Source organism: Malaclemys terrapin, chromosome 4 (assembly GCF_027887155.1).
Source record: "Malaclemys terrapin pileata isolate rMalTer1 chromosome 4, rMalTer1.hap1, whole genome shotgun sequence".
Classification (NCBI taxonomy): Eukaryota; Metazoa; Chordata; order Testudines; family Emydidae; genus Malaclemys; species Malaclemys terrapin.
This window is the reverse complement of record NC_071508.1, coordinates 137850095-137872092: the sequence shown is the minus strand read 5'-3', so window position 1 is coordinate 137872092 and position 21998 is coordinate 137850095. Positions and strand designations below refer to the sequence as shown.

General features: G+C 43.3%; 1 protein-coding gene across 1 annotated transcript; it reads right to left on the bottom strand.

The window, feature by feature from the left end:
• Positions 1 to 136: 136 nt before the first annotated feature.
• LOC128835449 (coiled-coil domain-containing protein 170-like) lies at positions 137 to 12876 on the bottom strand. The gene is made up of 3 exons (XM_054024945.1): positions 12669 to 12876; positions 8338 to 8466; positions 137 to 706 (listed from the first exon to the last, which is right to left on the bottom strand). The coding sequence occupies exons 1-3, from the start codon at positions 12822 to 12824 to the stop codon at positions 446 to 448; spliced, it is 546 nt and encodes a 181-aa protein (XP_053880920.1). The 5' UTR covers positions 12825 to 12876; the 3' UTR covers positions 137 to 445.
• Between the last annotated feature and the right edge of the window lie 9122 nt (positions 12877 to 21998).

Here is a 21998-nt window from a genome sequence, read left to right as displayed (position 1 = left end):
CATGCATCTGACGAAGTGAGTATTCACCCACAAAAGCTTATGCTCCAAAATGTCTGTTAGTCTATAAGGTGCCACAGGACTCTTTGTCACTTTTTACAGATCCAGACTAACACGGCTACCCCCTCTGACACTTAAACACAGTATTTTGAGCAAAATTCTGAACTCATATTAATGTAATTCCTGAGTAATTCCACTGATTCAATGTAGCTACTCAGGTCTAACACTGATGTAATTCAAGTCAGAATCTGACCCAATAGCTCCTAAATGCCCTCTTTTCATTCAGTACATAGATACTCATTGTGGTGGGTAACAGAGGTGCACTGGCTATTGAGAGACAATAATGTTTCTCTTTCTTTGAGCGTATCATGCATTAGGCTATTACAGTCAAATTGTTAACACACCTGGTGTCCGGTAAAACTGACACTTTTGAAAGGTACTTGGAACCTTACCTCAGATGTTTTTCTAATTCTGAGACTCTTTCACTTAACTCTTGGTTCTTCCTTTTGAGAGTATAAATATAGGCACCTGACTGTGACTTTACACTGGTTACAGATGTAGCGATTTCTTCCAGCTCCTTGACCTGAGCTTTTAGGGTCTGAATTTTCGAGGACTGTCGAGCATTATTTTCTTCGTAGATTTCTAACTCTGACTTCATCTCTTGCAAAGAAGCTTCTTTTGTTACCAGTTGGCTTTGGAGCTGCTGGATCTTAAGAAGAAGAAGAGAAGGATAATAGCATCTGTACTTGCAAGAGACCTGGCACAGTACAAGTTATTAGTAACTTGGGAAAAGTGAAGATTTTATACTCCGAAGTGAAAGCCTTTTCTGCTGGATTTTGCTGTAACGTTTGTGGTAATGTTAACTGCATACGTCAGAAGTAAAAACAACCCATGATGGTATATGATAGCTACAAGACTCAGCACCCTCTTCTAGGCTGGCTAAAATTCAGTGACCTGAATAAGTTAGCAAGCAAAATCTAGGGTTTTCAGGACCCTCATAAGCTTGTCACAGGGTCCCAAGCTGCACACCACACCATTGGCTAATATGAGATATAAAAATAAAAATACCTTGTATTCATATAGCACCTTTCGCAAAGTGTTTTATAAACATGAATTAATTAACTCTTTAATTCTGGAATCTCTGCAAAGAAAGTAAAATACTTTGGGCTGCCAGATCCATGTTAAGGAATCCCTGTCCAGCATAAAGATGTCCTAGCCAGCTCCATGCCAGATCTTTCCTGTCCCTCCTCTCCAGCATAATGGGCATGTTGGGGGCATTTCAAGGGCAAGGCAGGAGAACAGTGCACTCTGGTGATCCTTGTTTGTCAGTGTAGTGGGGGCCACACACTGGGGGGTAGTTTGGTCCACAGCCAGCTTTAGGGTGCATGGAACAACAGCAAAGTGTCTTAGAGCCACTTCCCTCTTCCCTCAGCTATGCTGAGCTCTGCTCTGTTACAGATGAGGATTCAGCCCTCTGCATTCTGTACAGTAGAGTGGGACTTTGCTAAGCTAATACTTCCAGGAAGGACAAGAGCCTGCCTGCCTGCCTATGGCTCCAACATATGGAGTAATATACTGAATTCTTTCTGTGGCAGCATGATGTTTTGATAGGGATCATCAGTGTCTAATGCAAGAACTACCTACCGATCAGCAGAGGAAAATGACCATGACCCACATTTTATTTCCTGACTTTACATTTAATAAAACCACTAGATTCTTTAGTGCCATACTCAAAACCCTCTCTCTCACTCATTCACTCTCTGCTTCCTTGTATCCGAATAGATGTAGGAAAAGTACTGAAGAAGGAAAATTGAGGTAGCATTTTGGTGGCCATCAACATCTTAAACTATTATGTTCTAATCTAATCGACTTAGTTCAAATTTCTTATTAAGCTGGATAGAATATAACTGCATCCTTGAGAACTAGCAGGAAGTGGAAAGGAGAGAGATTTGATTTTACTTGACATAGTAAAAGTACATTTGCTTTGTAACCAGCAAAAGGTCAGGAACATTTTGTTATTGCAAGAAATTGCATCAATTACAAGTCCTATGATCACTCTGCAAAAGCAACATGCACACCAGTTACCTGCAGCCTGAGTTTTTTGCTTCTAGTTTCGTTGTGGATTTTTCCTTTTTTAACAAAATATTTTTTCTAAAGTTGCCATGAGGTAATATTAATACAATTAGCAGAATATTTTGCATTCGAGTACAATATATTGTCAACTTGCCCTGCAAGAGGGTTAAGGATATTAATTTTACATTATACAGCACCTTTCTTCCAGCTGCAAAGGGCTTTTTAAACTTGAACCTGTATCCCTTGCTCACATGTGTAAAAGCATTGACTTCAGCAGGACTAGTCCAATGAGTAAGGACTGCACAATTGAGTACTATATTTACAGTATAGCCATATCTAGGGAGAAACATGGTGTGATGGTTCTTGGGCAGTTATTTTACTGCACAGTGACTTACATTATAAATATTAAGGATTTATAATTGAAGTTTGCCTGGAGTTTGGGGTTTATTTAACCCTGCAGCGTCAAGCAATCTTATTAAAACAAGTATCAGAGGGGTAGCGTTGTTAGTCTGTATCCACAAAAACGAGGAGTCCGATGGCACCTTAAAGACTAACAGATTTATTTGGGCACCACGAAAGCTTATTCCCAAATAAATCTGTTAGTCTTTAAGGGGCCACTGGACTCCTCATTGTTCTTGTTAAAACACTGTCTAAACTTTTGTAGTAGAGCTGTGTGTGATGTCTCAGGCCGTTGCTTGAGTTCAGGTGCGGTATCAGGAATGGAATGGTTTTCCTTTCTACCATGGCAGCCAGGAGACAGCTGATCTGCGGAGAGCAATCAGCCCGGTGCTTCAGAAAGACTTTGAAACAGGAATGAATAGAGGCCAGGAAGCCACCAAATGACACATAAAAGAGGAAGTTAGGGAGCAGGGCCCTGTTCAGCCAACTCCTGGGTGAAAGAAGGGCCCTAGATCCTTCAGGAGAAAGGAGATTGTGTGGGGAAAAGAAGGGACATGGTCGGGGAAGTGGGGTTTCCTAGGTAGTCCAGGGCTGCCCAGATATTCTAAAAGTTTTGCAAACCTGGGGTAGAGTTTGTGTGAGCCACTTAGTTCATCTTTCACAATGAAACTTTAAATCAGATGAGTTTTGTCTGGTGTGGGATTTTAATGCAAAAATTGTTCAGATCTCTGGTAATTGCCACCACTGGAATTAGGGTTAGATTGCTACTTTAGCCAAAATTGATATTTTTAAAATCACCATACAAGTGTTCAGCCCTGACTTTTACATTTCATCTGAAAGACAGCTTCTCAAGGAGTACAGTGCTACGTAACATTGGGAGCTTTATTCAGCATGAAGAATGTTACCCACTGAACCGCCAGCATTAATTTCTTCAGCTCCTCTGTTTCCCTAGAGGTCTCCCACTCATACATGCACATAATTCCCCATGCAGCATGTATAGTTCCCCATGTATACCCAGGGATGGCTATTTACTGTATTTTCAAACTAATGGAGCCACATGCCGTGATGATGGTCACATTTGAAATATATAAATGGATAGTGAACGTATAATGTATTAAGGACACTTATTTTTCAATATAGAAAACATGAACCCTCAGCTTTCTATTGCAAACACATTGAGTCCTGGGTAATATTTGTGCAAATTATATAGAAACCTGATGTAAAAAGACTTTCTTGTGTAACTAGGGCCCTACCAAATTCACAGTCCATTATAGTCAATTTCACAGCCATAGGATTTGGAAATTGGTAAATTTCACATTTTCAGATGTTTAAATCTGAAATTTCATGGTGTTGTAACTGTGGGGGGTCCTGACCCAAAAGGGGATGGGGGAGGGTGTTGCAAATCTGTTGTAGGGGGGTCATGAGATTGCCACCCTCACTTCTGTGCTGCCTTCAGAGCTGTGGGGATGAGAGGGTGCAGAGCTATCTGCAGCCTGGAGAGATACCCAAGAGCAGCCCTGCAGGGAAAGAGCAAGTCCTGTCCTGCCCCAGCCCTGCTCGGACTAGCAGCTAGGAGTCCCCTTTGCTGGGGTGCTCCCAGCAGCACAGGAAAGATTGGATCCAACTCCACAAGCCTCCTCTAGCTGCAGGAACTTCTGGGGCTGCTGCCCAGTCCCAGAGAGTCCTGCAGCAGGGGGAGGCACCCAGAGGTGGATCTGGTCTCCTCTCCCTCCCACCCCCAAGCAGCTGTGGAGTGAATGGACAAGTCCTGTCCCTCTCCAGCCCAGCCAGAGTTAGGAGCCCCCTTTACTAGGGTGCGTCTAGGAACAAGGGAACATTGGATTTCACAGGGAAGGGCTTATTCCATGACGTGTTTTTCATGGACATGATATTGGTAGGGCCCTATGTATAACTTACCCAAAATGTGTAACTCATCTGCAGTCACAAAGAACTTGTGCTACCATATACTAAAACAGTATGTGATGGAGAGTCTCACATGTGGAAGATCCTGAAGGAAAAGATATATGAATGTAAATCAATTGTGGGAACAGCTCTACAGGACGAAGATAACGAGGAGTTATCCTGAATATCCATGTGCTTGAGGTTCGGCCTCATGTCTTTAGCCACTCAAAAGATGCAGTTTTCCAGAATAAATTTACTTCTTGATGAACATTTCAAAATATGTTTAAAATAAATGTTAACATTCTATTTAAAAAAAATCAGCATGAACTAAAAGGTTCCTCTTCTTTCAAAAATATTAAGAGCTTTTAAAATGTTATCATAAAATCTGCCTTCCCTCCCTCCCCCCCCACACACCAGATAACCCATTGTTGACTTCTGTCTGGTCCTAACATCCCTGTGTGCAGTATTTGTAGCCTCCTGAGTTAGCTCTGTGCAATTGACAAGAGTTCTGAGGACTTGGTTTCTGGATACAGCTCCTGTTCTCATGGAAACAGGTGTCTGTGCCTTAAACTGATCACGGTTTAAAAAAAAATCCTTTTTAACAGTGATTATTTATACTCATGCGTCCTTTTTTTTTTTTGGCAATCCAGCTTCTGGCAGATGTTTTACCTACTATTATTTCTTTACCCTTTTGTCAGTGCAGTAATTTGGGTAAAGGCCAACAAGCCCCAATTTGTTTTGCATGCTTGGTACCTGCCCCAAATACCAAGATGCCTGCTTTCACAATACTCATTTTAAAACTGAAATTGTGTGTGCGAGTCAGAATTATGTACTAATCAGCTACATGTTCCTAATTATTTTCTGTTGTTGTAGCCATGTTGGTCCCAGGATATTAGAGAGACCAGGTAGGCGAGGTAATATCTTATATTGGACCAACTGAAGAAGTGAGGTTCTTACCCACGAAAGCTTATGCTCCCAATACTTCTGTTAGTCTCAAAGGTGCCACAGGACCCTCTGTTGCTTCTGTTAGATATTACCTCACCTACCTGGTCTTTCCAATTATTTTCTATCTGTCTAAGGTATTTATATAGCATTAATCATTGTCATATATAGGCAGAGTATGCAACACTTTCTACTAGAAGTAATAGATTATCTAGTATTTTTGAGTCATGTGTGGGTCAACTGAACAAGACTTTAGCCAAGCTGGGTATAGTCACTGTCAAAATATCATGCTCATTACAGGAATGACAAGTAGCTACAAGTGACCCATGTTAACTTTGGCATGAAGAGTAATCAGTGGCCTCTCAGGGTTACAATTTTTAAAAGAAATCTGCTACTGTGATTGGTCACTTAAAATAAATTGATCAGATGATGGTGCAATCTAACCACTATGAAGCAGCAACAATGAAAACCTGTGACGCTCTGATTCCAGCACTGAAATATAAACGTATTATATGAGACCTAGAGGCTTGAAATGGGCTATTTGATTTTACTACAGCTTCTTAACTATCAAGAGTATATAGACTAATAGATTCCAAGGCCAGATGGATCCATTATGATCATCTAGTCTGTATAACACAGGCCATAAAACTTCCCCAAATAATTCCTAGTCAATATCAATAGTGCAATAATGCCAAAGAGTCGGGGGCAGGGGGGGTGAGAGGGAGGGAAGGGAAGTGAATATCTAACTCCCTGAATATTCCTCCACTCTCTGTAACAGGAGCCAGAGGACCCTGATTTGACCTCCTCAGTATCGTCTCAGGACACAGGTGGTCAGTGTCTGTAAATTACTTGAAATGCAGAGAGCTAAAATGGACAAAATACAGGGAACTGTACCCAAAGGGGAAGTTCTGATGCACTTACCATGTAAATCAACTGCCTAGATGCTACACGATACACCATGGAGGCATATTTGGAAAAAAGGTTGTATGCCCAAAGCAAGACGGTGGCAAAGATTCCTACAGTGAAAACAGTGCTAATTAAACAAGTAGTTGTTTCCCGCTTTTGACCTGAGTGGCTAGTCAAAGTTTGGGGCTTGGTGGGTGTTCCATTGGGGCATAGAAAATGTTGGTAATTCGGTATTTCTTTGATGCAATTTTGCTCATTTATAAAGAATGTACAAAGTACTGTGTCTCTGAACACAGATGGCACAAAATAGTAGGAAACAGATTCTTTTGCTCACAGCACCAAGAGCATTGTTTTCAGCCTGCACCCGTGACACAAAAACCTCTCCTCTAGGTTTCTTCAGAGTTAGCCTGATGCTTTTAGCTGCTCCTTCAGGCTGCCTCTCTTACTCCATCTGTTCTTGTCTGACCTAAGTTTGGCAGATCTCTCTTCACACACATCCCCACCCACCCCTTTTGTCTTGGGTGGGGCTTCTGCTTACAGTTATGTTAACTAAAGGGTGAGTTCACACCTACCAGTCTCAGTGAGGTTTTAACTCAACACATAACAAGCTTTCACCAGCTCATAACACAGGCATGACTAATTGCTGATTTCAGGTCCTGGATGTGTTTTCCAGAGCCAGAAATCTTTGGCCCAGATTGTGATACCCTTACTCACATTGAGTAATACCTCATTCCTAGAGTGATCCCATTGATTTCAGTGGGATAACAGAGGAGTAAGGTGTTTCTGGACATTAACAAAGGTATCACAAGGTACCCTTTGAATATTAGAAATACCAGAGTATAAGAAAGCTCATGGTCTGACAGAGCAAGTAATGTCAAAATTCTAACTCAGCTGAGAAGCTAGACACTAAGAAGTTTTGATTCTCAGATGCAGGGAGAAAATTGATAACCACAGCCAGAAAAAGACTTTGAAGGCAATGGATACAAATTGTGGGGGGTTTTCTTCAAATTTGAGCCAGCTCTACTATCAAGATGACCGTAGTTGAGAAACCTGTAAGTGAACAGCCATCTAGTTGTAAATGAGTTTTCTGCCTAACCTTGTGTTCATGTCCTACATATCACTCTTTATCCAAACTATACATTTCCCCGAGTCTAGAGAAAGGCCATGAAAGTACCTTAATTGATAATAAAATTCGTTTTGTACAAGATTGGCTTTTCTATCCACGAAATCTAACAGGTTGCTTTTTTATTAATTGTGCTCTTCTTGCTAAATACAACCATGAAATATTAAGTTAATAAATTATAATTTTGGCTGCAAGCAAGCAAACAATTTCACCACGCTGCTTTTTATTCCAGAGTCAGATGAAGGCCACCATTCAACATGCATGCTTTAAAAGGCCCTTCTTTGGCAGAAAAATTTATACCAGCGGTTCTCAAGCTATGGGGTGGGCCTCCCAAAGGAGGAATGAGAATGTGTCAAGGGAAGCACAAGTTGTGTGGTTTTTTTTTTTTTTTTTTTTTTAAGAGTTCTGGCTGTCAGCCCTGGGTGACTGGGGCTCACGCAGAAGTGCTCTGTACACCCAGGAGGTGGGGATAAAGATGATAGCTGGAGCCCTGCCACCCAGGCTCAGGTTCTCCTTCTCGCCTCCCCAATCCCTCACCTGGAGGCGGCGGGGCTCCGGGATGGCAGCAGCAGCGCAGAAGTAAGTGTGGCAGTGGGGCGCTAAGTCTGCTGTGAAAAGTGATATTGACGAATATCACTTTTCACATTGCCACCCTTACTTCTGTGCTACTGCTGGCACGGTGCTGCCTTCAGAGCTAGGCGCCCAGCCAGCAGCCGCTGCTCTCCATTCTGCCTTCAGAGCTGGGTAGCGGTAGAGATACTTGTGGAGGGGGCGTAAATGTCTACAGACATAAGGAAGGCGGAACTGATCAAATAAGTTTGAGAACCACTGATTTAGACCAATCCAAATTAACGATTAGTGATCAGCGCTTTAGCTGTCAGCAATAAAACTAAACTCACAAAACCCCAGATTAATACTGTTTTGTTTTTCACAGTGACTGAAACAAAGCGTCAGTAAGCCATAGGATACAGTACTACAGTTTATTTATTCTGCACCTCAGTTTGAAGGCTGCTGTTTTTCACCAGCAGAGCTGCATATTCACAATGTGCTATATCAGCTGCTTTTCTGTAGCGAATCAGCTGGTATCTGGAGGCATCTGCTTCTAGCAATGGGCCCAGAGAAACCTGGAAAGGCATATAAGGTACTTTATCACTCGCATCATAGTGAAAATTATTCAAGAGAAAGGCTTGATTGTTGCATAGTTATATATGGGAAAAAATGAGCATATTAGGCATACAATAAAAGTGCACTAAACACTGGATGATTCTGTGCATAAATATAATGTTCCTGTTACAAAATTATTGGCAGTCCACAGGTTTATTGCAGTTGACCATACCATGCACGTCCTGTACGAAAGCTCAAAGGATTTTTTTATAGAAACAAGCTATAAGACAAATTATGCCATTCCATGTGAAAACTTCTAAGAGAGCAAAAGCTAGGTGGAAATTTCCACAACATCAAGGCCAGGGAATTTCTTTCAAATCATGGCACTGTGGCAAAGGTTGAGCCACAGGGATTGTAGAGGAGATGTAGTGTACCTGACTCACAAATGGGAGAATATTCTGGCTCTGAAGGAAGTCACAGAAGGTCTTCCGTGCTACTTCCCCATCCGCCACTTCCTCCATAGCAGCCTGGCTAAGGGGAAGCTGTGGTCTCAATGGCTTTGTGTCTGGGCCAAAACCACTTTTGAGGGTTGGACAGTTGAGGGTCTACAGTGGGAGTCCACATGAGAACATCAGAATTATTTTACATGAGGAAATTTCCATGCGTTCAGAGGGGGATGATGATGTGAGGAATGGCTGTACTTAAGCCCTACCTTTCTCTGCCCCAGCTATGGTCTGCCAAAACTGCACAGTCCCAATGCTACAAACAGGGGTGTGTACAAGGAGGGGCAAGCATGGGCACTGCCGGGCCTCCCCAATAATCAGCAGGGACGCAGAACTCCTCTGCCCCTGGGGCTGCGGTGAAGAGAGCAAGCTCCTCTGGCCCTGGGGCCATGGCAGGGAGAGAGAGTTCCTCCAGCCCCCCGGGGCCACTGTGAGAAGACCAAGCTCCTCCAGCCCCAGGGCTGCAGCAGGAGCACAGAATATGCCCCTCCACAAAGGATCCAATTTAAATTCCTGTGCATGCCTCTGGTTACAGAGCACATGAAGGGTCTTGTACAGGGTTGGACGAAGTGATGAATGATCCTGTATCGAGTGACTCTCCCCATAACAAAATTTGAGCCAAAGCTGTAACTTTTCCACTCCTTTCATCCCTGTCCATAGGACAAGTGGATGGAATGAGTGGCTCTATAGTTTAGTTCTCTCTTCTTTATACAAGTAAAATGCAAGGCGAAAACATCTGAGTGTTTTTTATTCATGTGAAGGCATGATTTTTTCTCTCTTTTAACTATGTTATTTGTTGTACATGCATGAAGGCAGCTGTGCTGTATGTTGAAGTGAAAATGATTCTTACCAATCCAAACATAACTGTGGCTGTAATTTCATGATCAGGAAAACCCACACAGATTAGCAGTTTACCAGGCTGAAGGTCAGTAATAAACACCTATTTCCTATTGTGTTGCTAATTGCATGAACTTTAGTTGACTCTTCAGCAAGTGTTCTTTCTTCAGCCAAATTAATCAAACGTGTGAGGTTTACAGCTTAAGTGCATGAGTCTAACCTTAAACCATTCCCTGCCTTATTGTCTCTCTTGCCCTGACTCCTTTCATAAAAACACACTCTCAGCTTCTTTTTCTTTGGTACAGAGCTCCCCCTGTTGTTAAAGTTGAGAGTAGCACTGCTTTAGCTGTAAATCTGCACACTCTGGGCCTGGTTCTCCTCACGCTAATGTAAATCAGCAGTATACCCATTGAAGTCAATGGTGTTACAACATTGTAAAGCTGGGATAAATCAGATGAGAAGTGAGTCCACAGCGTGTAGCATATTTTCTGATTTTACAACTATACCATACTTTCTGAAGAGGAATATAAATGCAGATGATTTAACAATAATATGGAGACTATAGTCTACATGTGTAGCATAAATGACCATTGAAAGATGCATTAATCATAGGAGACAAATTCCCATTACCGCCATTTATTTCTATTTGGGTTATACCAGGAAAGTTTGGATCCCAGGGCTCCAAAGTCATAAGTGTCAGAACTCAAAAGTCAAGTATCCGAGGGGTAGCCGTGTTAGTCTGAATCTGTAAAAAGCAACAGAGGGTCCTGGGGCACCTTTAAGACTAACAGAAGTATTGGGAGCATAAGCTTTCGTGGGTAAGAACCTCACTTCTTCAGATGCAAGACTTCTTATGCTTATGCTCCCAATACTTATGTTAGTCTTAAAGGTGCCACAGGACCCTCTGGAACTCAAAAGGTTAGACTGTGCAACTCTTACCCATGTTGGTGAAGAGCATAGACCTCTGTAGGACTGTACATGGGAAAAGTGCTCACTGACATGTAATAGGGCCACACAGTTTAGCCCGATATGTAGTCCTGACTTTTTCCAGCTGTCAATGAAAACTTTTGATTGTTCATGTATCCAGTGAGGTTACAAAATCTAGGATTCTTCTTCTAGAGATGCCTCTGTCTATTCCCACTTGTGGGATCTTGGTGTTGAGGTGCAGAAGTGCCTTGACAGGCCATGTTTCTTGAGAGGTGGGAGCACAAGAGATCTTGTGTAACAGTGATGTCATAGCTCTGCTCTATAAAAGGGAGTGAGCCCCACAATCAGGAAATGCAGCAAAGCCTGTGCTGTAGCTGAAGACCTAGGAGAAATTTTGACTCACTTATCCACTCTCTTGAAGCTCACAGGAGTGCACGCACCAGCTGAAGCTCTGTTGCTCTGTAGATTGGTACAGCATGTGCTCTCACTGATGAGGGAGGGGCAAGACTTCATCCCCAACCTCCACTCCACACCCCCATTTGGGGAAGCTAGCAACAGTGATGATGCCAGATCAAGTTACTCAATCAGGATTATTTAAATGTAGGGTTATTGCTGTTTTTATGGGGTGGAGAGAATGACTCCTATTAAATGCAGTTTGTTTGTAAGAGGTCTATTCTATTCTATACAGTTTCTTATGCTTCACCCATTACCATAGTTTCTGATACTCCAGTATCTCTCCATGTAATATCTGATGCAGAGCCAATGCTTTGATTTACAAGAGCCTTTTGTAACACGGGTGTTCCTGCACAGCTGAAGAAGAAAGGAAACATAGTCCCTCCCACACCACTTTCTGTTGGAGTTGTAAGGATATCCGCTCTGATTTACTGAGGGCTATTGCTGTGCCCGACGTAGCCTTTCAGTCTTTTAAAAGTATTTTCAGATTCCACTTCCAGGCCATGAGACAATCATCCATAAGCACAAAAATGTAGTTTGTATTCAAAGCATTTTGAACAGTTGTAACAAGTTAGGAGCACCCTGTCATCTTCTGCCAACTCTTTGTTTTTCTTGGCTGTCTGCTAGGGTTGCTGTTTGCTTTCATAGTGGGGGCCAAATATCCACACTGTGACATTTGTGTCTTCATGCCACGCTGTTGCATCAACTGTGACAACATTGGTCGCTGACACAAAATCACAGGGCAAAATTCTAGTCTCATCGAAGTCAATTGCAAAACTCCCATTGGCTTCAATGGGCCAAGATTTCAGCCATACTATACTATATAGGCAAAGTCACAGCATCAAGGCATAACAGCAGTGCACCATGACACTGCATTGTGACACAGTGGCATGACATTGTGAAACTGAGAACAAATTATGGACTTTATTTGTCCTGTAATTTTGGATCCAATGTTGATTTCAGAATGGGTAGTGAGCCTACAGTTGACATTCTTTATAATGCACAGCCCCTCCATCCACTTGTTGATTTCTTGACCCTCCATTAAAGAGCCATTCAAGGCCCACTACTCCCTGGGTAGACCACACAATTTTGTGGTTGTGGCACAGTTACTGAGGAGGACTTTTACCCTGTGACCTCATGAAAGTTCAGCTACCTTCTTCTGACCTGCCAGTGCATAGTCCTACTTGACAGAGTACTATTCCTAGCACGAACGGCCTTAGGTCCCATTTTGCCCTGAGCATTTGAGAGGCCTCTGCTATGCTTTTTTGTGTGTGGCAAATTATTGATTAAAAATATTATGGCTTGGGAAGTAGGGTGGCTTTAGCCTCTTGGTCTTTTTCCATTTCTCACCCTCGTCGGAACACAGCACAACAAACTAAAAGCAATGCAAAGACCACTTTAGCGTGTCATGAAAATACAGTGTTACAAAGCTTATGATTCTAAAGAAGCCACTGATATAACTATAAAACTGGAAAAGGATTCTTAGTCATTCTGGTACTCACACATAAATCCCTGGAGTCTCTCCCCTCTGAAATACTTTGACAAAAAGACTGAGATCCATTTGCTGGTTGGCCATCCTCACGTAGCCCTTTGCCTTCGTTGGCATTCAGGAGGGCTCCTGAATTTGAGTAGTTTAAAAACTCGAGAAGATCTGACATGACTCAGGAAGCACAAAACTAAATTTGTGATAATACAAGTTACATTCTTCTGGCAACTCAAAGTGTGCAAGATTTCAAGCAATGTCTAGAGGAACAACAGTTCTATATAAATTTTGCTCGATGGTCTTCTGCCAGATTGTCACTGCCTACCAAGTTTCTTAGAGAAACTGTTAGAGGTGCATTGACTCTGTGATATTATGGACAGGGTGTGACTTGTTTCTAAAGAGACCACAAATACACTGTACTGAATTCCTAACTGTTGTAGTTACCAGTCACTTAAACATAGGCAATGATCTTCCTTCTAAATGGTTTCAGAGTAACAGCCGTGTTAGTCTGTATCCGCAAAAAGAAGAACAGGAGTACTTGTGGCACCTTAGAGACTAACAAATTTATTAGAGCATAAGCTTTCGTGGACTACAGCCCACTTCTTCTAAATGGTGTTGCACAACAACAGGTCCAAACTGCTTATTTACAAATGTATCAATTGCATATTCAGGGCTAAATCCTGCCCACCTCTCTGAAGGTGGTCAAAGAGGAAAAATGTATAAACAACCACAAATCTTTACCTAGTTCGTGTGATCATGTCTCTCTCTAGTGGCGGGTTCCAGCAACTGTAACAGCATCCTGCTTAATCACCTTTCAACAAGTTTCTCCTTTAGTTCAGGTAGCAAAGGCTTGTGGTTTTGGTGGGAAAGGATTTGGGTTTCATCCCTTCTGTGATGCCTGTCTTTCTGTCTGCAGCCACAGCTCATTATGTTCAAGCAGCAGCAACATGTGAAAACCTGAAGGTCTCCTGCCATGATTTACAAACGTGCACTAGCAGGTTCATTTGACTTCCATAGCAAGAGGTGCACTGTAATCAAAAACAACAGGGTATATTCAAAATCTGAGCAGACATGTTGCCCTATGACTAATAATAACTTTGTTGTGCTTACACAGGGGAAACCTCAGAGTGTGCTAAGCTGGCACATGGTGCTCCTTCCTGCCTGGGGCAGCAGGATTTCTCTTGTGCTGGACATGCCTCATAGCCACAGTTTTATCCAGGGTGGCACTGTGGCCCTGGTGTATTGCTAGGGATAGGTCCGTAGTGTCTTTCCTAACATAAAGTGGAATCTTCTTACAGTGAAGTCACTTTTTCACAGAACGTCATTATAACTGGAATGGCCAGTTGCACATTACAGTGATGAAATGGTCTGTAACTTTCATTTTCCTTGACTATAATGGCCTTTCACTGTATCCAAATTCACTGTAGGCAACTTCCACTGTATTTTCACCTGAGAAAAAAGGCACTCTACCTAAGGTAATTCTATAGCCCCCACCCCATTACCATAGCATCTGAGCACTTCACAATCTTCAGTGTATTTCTCCTAGGGAAGTGCTGTTACCCCAATGGTACAGATAGGGAACTGAGACACAAGGAAACTAAGTGACTTACCCAAAGTCATGCAGGAAGTCAGTGGAGGAGCAGGGACCCCCCTATTTAAGGGTGTTCCTCAATGCAGAGGAGTTTTGATAGGGCAGTGAATACAGCCTCTGGCTGTATTGGTTTTCCTGTTTTTTCCACCAGGTTCAGGAAACTGCCTCCCATCCAGCCCATCATTCCCTTAGAAAAGCTGTGAGGCCTTGGTGGAGTGACAGAAGAGGGGGAACACAGTTCTGCAGAGACAACTGACCCCTTTCTTCAAGCAGACGGAGTGATCCGTACACGGATCCTAATGTTGTGTCCCACACAATCTAATGGTTTCGTACCTGTAGGAGTTACAACTCAACACTCAAACAGCTACGGCACAGAAGTAAAGAATTTAATGCAACTAGGATGCTCATGTTTGTATTTTCACTCTTTCACTGTGATGTACACTGATTGGGTAGAGAAGGGCATCTGGTAGATAATCTGTAGCTATATTCCCATGAAAACTTGAGGGTGCTTCCTGCTTACAAAGCAATAACTAGCTATATCTCTTGGGCTGAATAAAGTCCAAGACCAAAGGTCAAGATTACTAGAGCAAATTGGCCTCACAAAGTTCATTAACCCTGAATATGGTTATTACTAAGTTAACAAAAAAGTATCTTCTACTTTTTACTGTTTTTTTTTTTTTTTTTTTTTGTCGGGGAGAGGGGAGATAGAGCACATATATGCAACATTAAGAATGAGAATCAATCTCTTTCTCGTTTTCTTTTTAAGTCTACTTTTCTCTCTGCCGAAAATGCTTCTTCCAATCATTCCCCTCTGCCCCAGTCCCTGCCATCTTATAGTTCATGAGACTCTCCTTCCCTTCCACCCAAAGCCACCCCCTTAACAATATGGAAAGCACTAAGCTACGATATAAGGAGGGATGCTCATTCTCCCCTGTGCTTGGTGGCTTTCTGCTCCTCCAAGCTTCAGGGACTCTTTAACAATAACTGTTAGGTAGCACTTTACATATATTTTATGAAAATGAGTTGATTATTATTTATGATTTGTCCTATTCAATGTTCCCTCTACTTTTTTACATCCATGTCCATGTCCATAATTTTGTTATGTACACCAATATGGAGGTGATGTGTGGCTTGGGTGGGGCCAAGGGGTTTGGAGTGTGGGAGGGGGTTCAGGGCTGGGGGACAGTTGAGATTCCGGGTGGTGAGGGCTCTTGCTGCGAGTGTGGGCTCACACTACAATCGCATTGTACTAGGGGTCGGGGATGCGGGGTTTGGGATGTGGAAGGGGGCTCAGGACTAGAGCAGAAGGGTGGGGGTGGCCTCTGGCTGGGAGTGTGGGCTCTGGGGAGGGGCCGGGGATGAGGAGTTCAGGCTGCCCCGGGGCTGCGGAGGGATGAGAGGACTTTCCCCAGCCCTCTCTTTCCACAGCAGCTCGGGGCCAGGGGAAAGCGCCTCTCCCCACTGGGGCAGCTTTGGGGTTGGGGCCACGGCAGCTCTGGGGCTGGGGGAGAGGCACCTCTCCCCTCCTGTGCAGCCCCTGATAGCCTGCTGCATGGCTGCGCAGCTTAGAGGGAACGTAGGTCCTATTGTAGTGCATAGGCACCTCAGTCATGCATCAGGATCCCATTGTACTAGGTGCTGTTCAAACACAGAACAAAAAGACAGTCCCTGGCCCAATATTTATTTGCTGTCCAAGGTTTGTGGGGGGAAAACACATAGCCAGTGCTACCACATCCAGTACTTGGCATGTCCGACTGGAAGTACAGTAAAACCTGCCAAGTGCAACCACTCCTAGGAGTTAGCAATAAGGTCGTTCTTAAGAGGTGGTCTCTCTTCAAAGGTTTGCAGATCAGAGAGCGGTAATGTTCCATGTCCTCTGCAAGTAGCCACTTGTGACTGGTGGTCTCTCTTCAGAGGTGGTCTCTACGGCAGGTTTTACTGAACTCCACACTCCAGTTAGAATGTCAACACTTCAAACCAACAAACAAACAAAAACCCAACTTCACTGCAATCCACTGCAGCACAGTGCAGAGACTGCAATGGAATCCAGTCGCTAGGTACTTAAAATAATGCATGGACACAGCCGTACATGACATTTACTTACATGGGAGTATTGTCTAGTGGTTAGAACATGGGACTGAGACTCAGGAGTTCTGGATTCTAGTCTTGGCTCTCCCATGGACTTGCTGTGTCTCATTAGATAAATCCCTGTGCTGTAATGTCCCAATCTGTAAAGTGGAAATAATTTTTACCTACTTCACAGAGGTGTGGTGAGGCTTAATTACTATTTCTAAAGTGCTTAGCGATCCCTAGTAAAAGGCACAGTATAAATGTAAAATGTGATTATAATTAATAATGAAGCCCCATTTTTCATACAGCTTTATCAGCCTAGTGAGCTGCCCATAATGCATTTGTACTTTTTGAGAAATCTCATTAGAAAAAACTCATGGCCACAGAGGTCTATGATTCTAATTATGTATTTTCAAAGTATCTCTTGTCAGTACAAAACCTTTTTCCAGACCCATTAACACTTTTAAAGCATCTTTTACATAATACTATAAAGTAGTCTCAGAAACTGTCTGACTTTACTGGGAGCCCTCCAGGAACTGTAAGATTGAAAGGTCTTGTGCTTCTTGGTCAAGTGATTTCATTTTCAGTTATCACATGACTCAGTCTCCTTCAATCTTTTCTGAAAGGAGAATCTGTAGGGAGCTATGAACATTAAAACAAATGAAATGCTTCTCTGTAAAAATGTATCCCTGCATATATTTTAATCAGGAAATAAAGTAAAAAAGAACTTACTTATGAAATCACAACAGCAGGAGGTGAAAGGGCAAGGTTTGTGGTACTGCTCTCTTACATTTTGTTATCTCTCAGGGTTTGTCTACACAGCCCCACAGTCTGGCCCATGAGGGTCTGAAGTGTAGAGCACTCTAAGGGCTAGTCTACACTAGAAGCACAGCTGCACCACTGCAGCGCATCTGGTGAAGATGCTCTAAGCCGATGGGAGAGAGACTCTACCTCCATGAAAGGCAGTAGCTCTGTCGGGGGAAAGCTTATCCTGTCAATGGAGTGCTGTCCACACTGGTGCTTAGGTCAGTGTAACTTAGGGCATGGCTACACTGGAAACTTCAAAGCATTGTTGCAGGAACGCTCCCGCGGCAGCGCTTTGAAATGCGAGTGTGGTCGCGTGCAAGAACTGGGAGAGAGCTCTCCCAGCGCTCCTGGTAATCTACCTCCATGAGGGGATTAGCTCAAAGTTCTGGGAGCACGACTACCAGCGCTTGGAGCCTGTCTACGCTAGCGCTTTAAAATGCTCTGACTTGCTGTGATTTTTTACCCCCCTGAGCCAGCAAGTTAGAGCGCTATAAAATGTAAGTGTAGCCAAGCCCTTACATTGCTTGTGGAGGGTGGGGAGAGGTGAATGACTTATGCACACCCCTGAACAATGTAAATTATGCCAAAGTAAGTGGTAGTGTAGACCTGGCCTAAGTGCCCCATGTAGATACTGTTGGTAAAACGTAAAAGTTATCTAGTGTACATTAACATGGTCCTGTTTGAAACAGGGCTACATCAATGTGAACTAAGTGCCTTTTAGTTCATGCCTGCAGGGTCTACATGGGACACTAAGCCCTGGTCTACACTCGGGGGGAAGGGGGGAATCGATCTAAGTTACGCAACTTCAGCTACGTGAATACGTACCGGTGAGTCGACTGCTGCCGCTCCCCCGTCGACTCTGCTTTGCCTCTCGTGGCGCTGGAGTACAGGAGTCGACGGGAGAGAGCTCGGGGGTCGATTTATCACGTGTCTAGACTAGACACGATAAATCGATCCCCGGTGGATCGGTCGCTGCCCGCCAATCCGGCGGGTAGTGTAGACATTCCCTTAGAGAGCAGCACATTAGAGCACTCTACAGTTCATACCCCCATAGTCCGGACAGCATGCCATGGAGTTAAGATCTAACTTCACTATACACTAAGATTAATAGTCACATGTGATTAAAAAAAAACAAAAGATTTCCTTACTGGTGCTACTAACAACATCTTATATTATTAACAGAGTAGGCAATTTAATTTGGGCTTCAAGTCAGCTTCGTTTTCACTTTATGGTTCTCTGGCGTGATATTGCAATATCAAGTTCACCATGGAAACTTCACTTCTTTATAAAAATGTGGATGAAAAAATCAGGGGGAATCCTCACTTTTAAAATGTCATGTAGTCAGGATCTTCGTTTTATATCTCCATTAAAAGGTGACATCTTTGCAATACAGTGCCTCCTAAAAGCATATGGAGAATTGCCACCTAATGAATATCCAACACTACTTCTTCAATACCCTACGTTTTCTCTGCAGGCCTCCCATCCAAGAACTGACCTCTGAGCCTGTTTACTGTGTGAAAGCTGACAAGGGCACAGCCTCTAATTCTATGGCTGCTTGCAACCCGTGCTTTAATAGCCTTTCATAGAATCTGGAGCCAAGTCTTTTTCTGCTATAACATACTCTGCCAGACTCTGCATCATTTACAAAGGGTACAGTAATTAATTTGGAATCCCAAATTAGCCATACAGAAGCTCTTAATAGAAATCAAAGTGAACATGATCACTGCAAATGGAAACATATTAACCTTTTGGATACAAGTGACTAATGGGCAAAGGACATGAGGCTTGGAAATCCTAAACTTGATACAAATGTATCAGCTATGATCAAGAATGTTTCTATTTAGTTCATTGGTCCTTTTTCTTTGTTAAGTTTAGGAACTAGAATGGAATATGCTTACAGTGATCTCGGTTACAGTGACTCTCTGTTTATAGTGTAGAATGAGAGTTCTGAATTGTTTGAATGCAGTGGAGTCTTGTTTAATTTCTTTTAAATCCAGTCTACGATATAGGCTGAAGCTCAATCCCAAATATTTAGATTGTGAGCGCTTCAGGGAAGAGAACACCTTTTTGTTATGTGTGTGCACAGTGCCTAGCAAAATTGGCCCTGACCCCTGACTGGGGCTGCTAGGTAAAAAATAATAATTAATACATGGAAGGGTTTTTTTTTTAACCAGGATATGATAAATTGAGCAATTAACACCACTTAGCACCATCCATATTATCCTTTTCAGTCTCTGATCCTAGCAAGCTGTTATTCCATTTACTAATGTTCACCAGTAAATTGATCATATTAAATAAATACATAAAATATTAAGAAAGCGAAGTTGTTTTTAAACCTCAGTACAATACAACAATTCCCTCTCTGATCTGATGACTATTTCAGTATTTACACACAGTGGAACAGCCATTGGGCCAGAGAGAGAATGACTCTACAGTCCAGTTGTTCGGGCAACCAGCTGGGATTGGGAGATCCAGGGTCTAGTTCCCCTGCTTCAATCACTCTTTCATTATCTAGCCACAGTGGAACAGCTTCAACAGGAGAGATTGAGGGAGCCCCGCAATGTAGGTGTGGCAGAATCTCCCTAAAAGCGGGGGGCCCCCAGCACCCTACCCCCCCCCCCCCCGCACCACCCGAGGTCCTGTCCTTGCACTGGCCCTTCTCCCCAAGCCCCTGCCTTGTGCTGCCCATTCCCCCTGAGGTCCTACCCTCCCACCACCTCTTTTCCCCAAGACACTGCCTCCCACTTACTCCTCTCTACCCCCTTCCTCCTGTCACTCACCCTTACGGCCGGTAGAGTGATGGGGCTATGGCTCCCCCACTGCAATCACAGCTCAGTAGTGAGAGCACCTCCCTGAGAAGTGGAGAGCCCTGTTCAAAACCTTTCCTTTTCTTCTGCCTGAAGGGAGAATTGAACCTAGATCTCCCATACCCCGTATGAGTGCTTTAGCCACAAGGAAGTTATAAAGCAGGTGATAGTAGAACTGCCTCTGACTGTTTTGTGGGGAGTGAAGCAGGTGCCTAGCTCATTCTCACAAGGAACAACTTAGGTACCTAAGCCACCTGACTGTAGGGAGTGGGATTCCATTTGTGGGTTGCTAAGCAGAGATAGGCACCCATCTCCGAGAAGGGGGGAGGGCAGCTTAGCACACTCCCTGGTTGTCTGCAGTTCCCACTGGGTATCGTAGGCAGCTCCCCGCCTAGCATGCTGGCTTTTGCAGATTGTGTTCTTAGGTGTCTCTCTTTCCCCATTCATTGTATAGGAGCCTAAGTGCCTGATTCAGGCTTTATGGATTGCAGTGGTGTTCCTGTGATTTTCTAGACCATCCCTGACAGGCGTTTGTCTAACCTGCTCTTAAAAATCTTCAATGATGGAGATTCCACAACCTCTGTAGGCAATTTATTGCAGTGCTTAACCACTCTGACAGGAAGTTTTTCCTAATGTCCAACCTAAACCTCCCTTGCTGCAATTTAATTCCGTTGCTTCTTGTCCTAGCCTCAGAGCTTTAGGAGAACAAATTTTCTCCCTCCTCCTTGTAACAACCTTTTATGTACTTGAAACCTGTTATCATGTCCCCTTCTCAGTCTTCTCTTCTCCAGACTAAACAAACCCAATTTTTTTAAATCTTCCCTCGTAGGTCATGTTTTCTAGACCTTTAATCATTTTTGTTGCTCTTCTTTGGACTTTCTCCAACTTGTCCACATCTTTATTGAAATGTGATGCCCAGATCTGAACACAGTACTCGGAGTGGAAGAATTACTTCTTGTGTCTTGCTTACAACACTCCTGCTAATACATCCCAGAATGATGTTTGCTTTTTTTGCAATAGTTTTACACTGTTCACTCATAGATTCATAGATTCTAGGACTGGAAGGGACCTCGAGAGGTCATCGAGTCCAGTCCCCTGCCCGCATGGCAGGACCAAATACTGTCTAGACCATCCCTGATAGACATTTATCTAACCTACTCTTAAATATCTCCAGAGATGGAGATTCCACAACCTCCCTAGGCAATTTATTCCAGTGTTTAACCACCCTGACAGTTAGGAACTTTTTCCTAATGTCCAACCTAGACCTCTCTTGCTGCAGTTTAAACCCATTGCTTCTGGTTCTATCCTTAGAGGCTAAGGTGAACAAGTTTTCTCCCTCCTCCTTATGACACCCTTTTAGATACCTGAAAACTGCTATCATGTCCCCTCTCAGTCTTCTCTTTTCCAAACTAAACAAACCCAATTCTTTCAGCCTTCCTTCATAGGTCATGTTCTCTAGACCTTTAATCATTCTTGTTGCTCTTCTCTGGACCCTTTCCAATTTCTCCACATCCTTTTTAAAATGCGGCGCCCAGAACTGGACACAATACTCCAGCTGAGGCCTAACCAGAGCAGAGTAGAGCGGAAGTATGACTTCTCGTGTCTTGCTCACAACACACCTGTTAATACATCCCAGGATCATGTTTGCTTTTTTTGCAACAGCATCACACTGTTGACTCATATTTAGCTTGTGGTCCACTATAACCCCTAGATCCCTTTCTGCCGTACTCCTTCCTAGACAGTCTCTTCCCATTCTGTATGTGTGAAACTGATTTTTCCTTCCTAAGTGGAGCACTTTGCATTTGTCTTTGTTAAACTTCATCCTGTTTAACTCAGACCATTTCTCCAATTTGTCCAGATCATTTTGAATTATGACCCTGTCCTCCAAAGCAGTTGCAATCCCTCCCAGTTTGGTATCATCCGCAAACTTAATAAGCATACTTTCTATGCCAATATCTAAGTCGTTGATGAAGATATTGAACAGAGCCGGTCCCAAAACAGACCCCTGCGGTACCCCACTCGTTACGCCTTTCCAGCAGGATTGGGAACCATTAATAACAACTCTCTGAGTACG

Excerpts from the sequence above, each read along its gene's own strand:
- LOC128835449 (XM_054024945.1), bottom strand. The coding sequence starts at position 12,824 with ATGTCAGATCTTCTCGAGTTTTTAAACTACTCAAATTCAGGAGCCCTC. Across the intron at positions 8,467-12,668 it reads GAGACTCCAGGGATTTATGT|GTTTCTCTGGGCCCATTGCT; the intron begins GTGAGTACCAGA and ends ATGCCTTTCCAG. Across the intron at positions 707-8,337 it reads ACAGCAGCCTTCAAACTGAG|ATCCAGCAGCTCCAAAGCCA; the intron begins GTGCAGAATAAA and ends CTTCTTCTTAAG.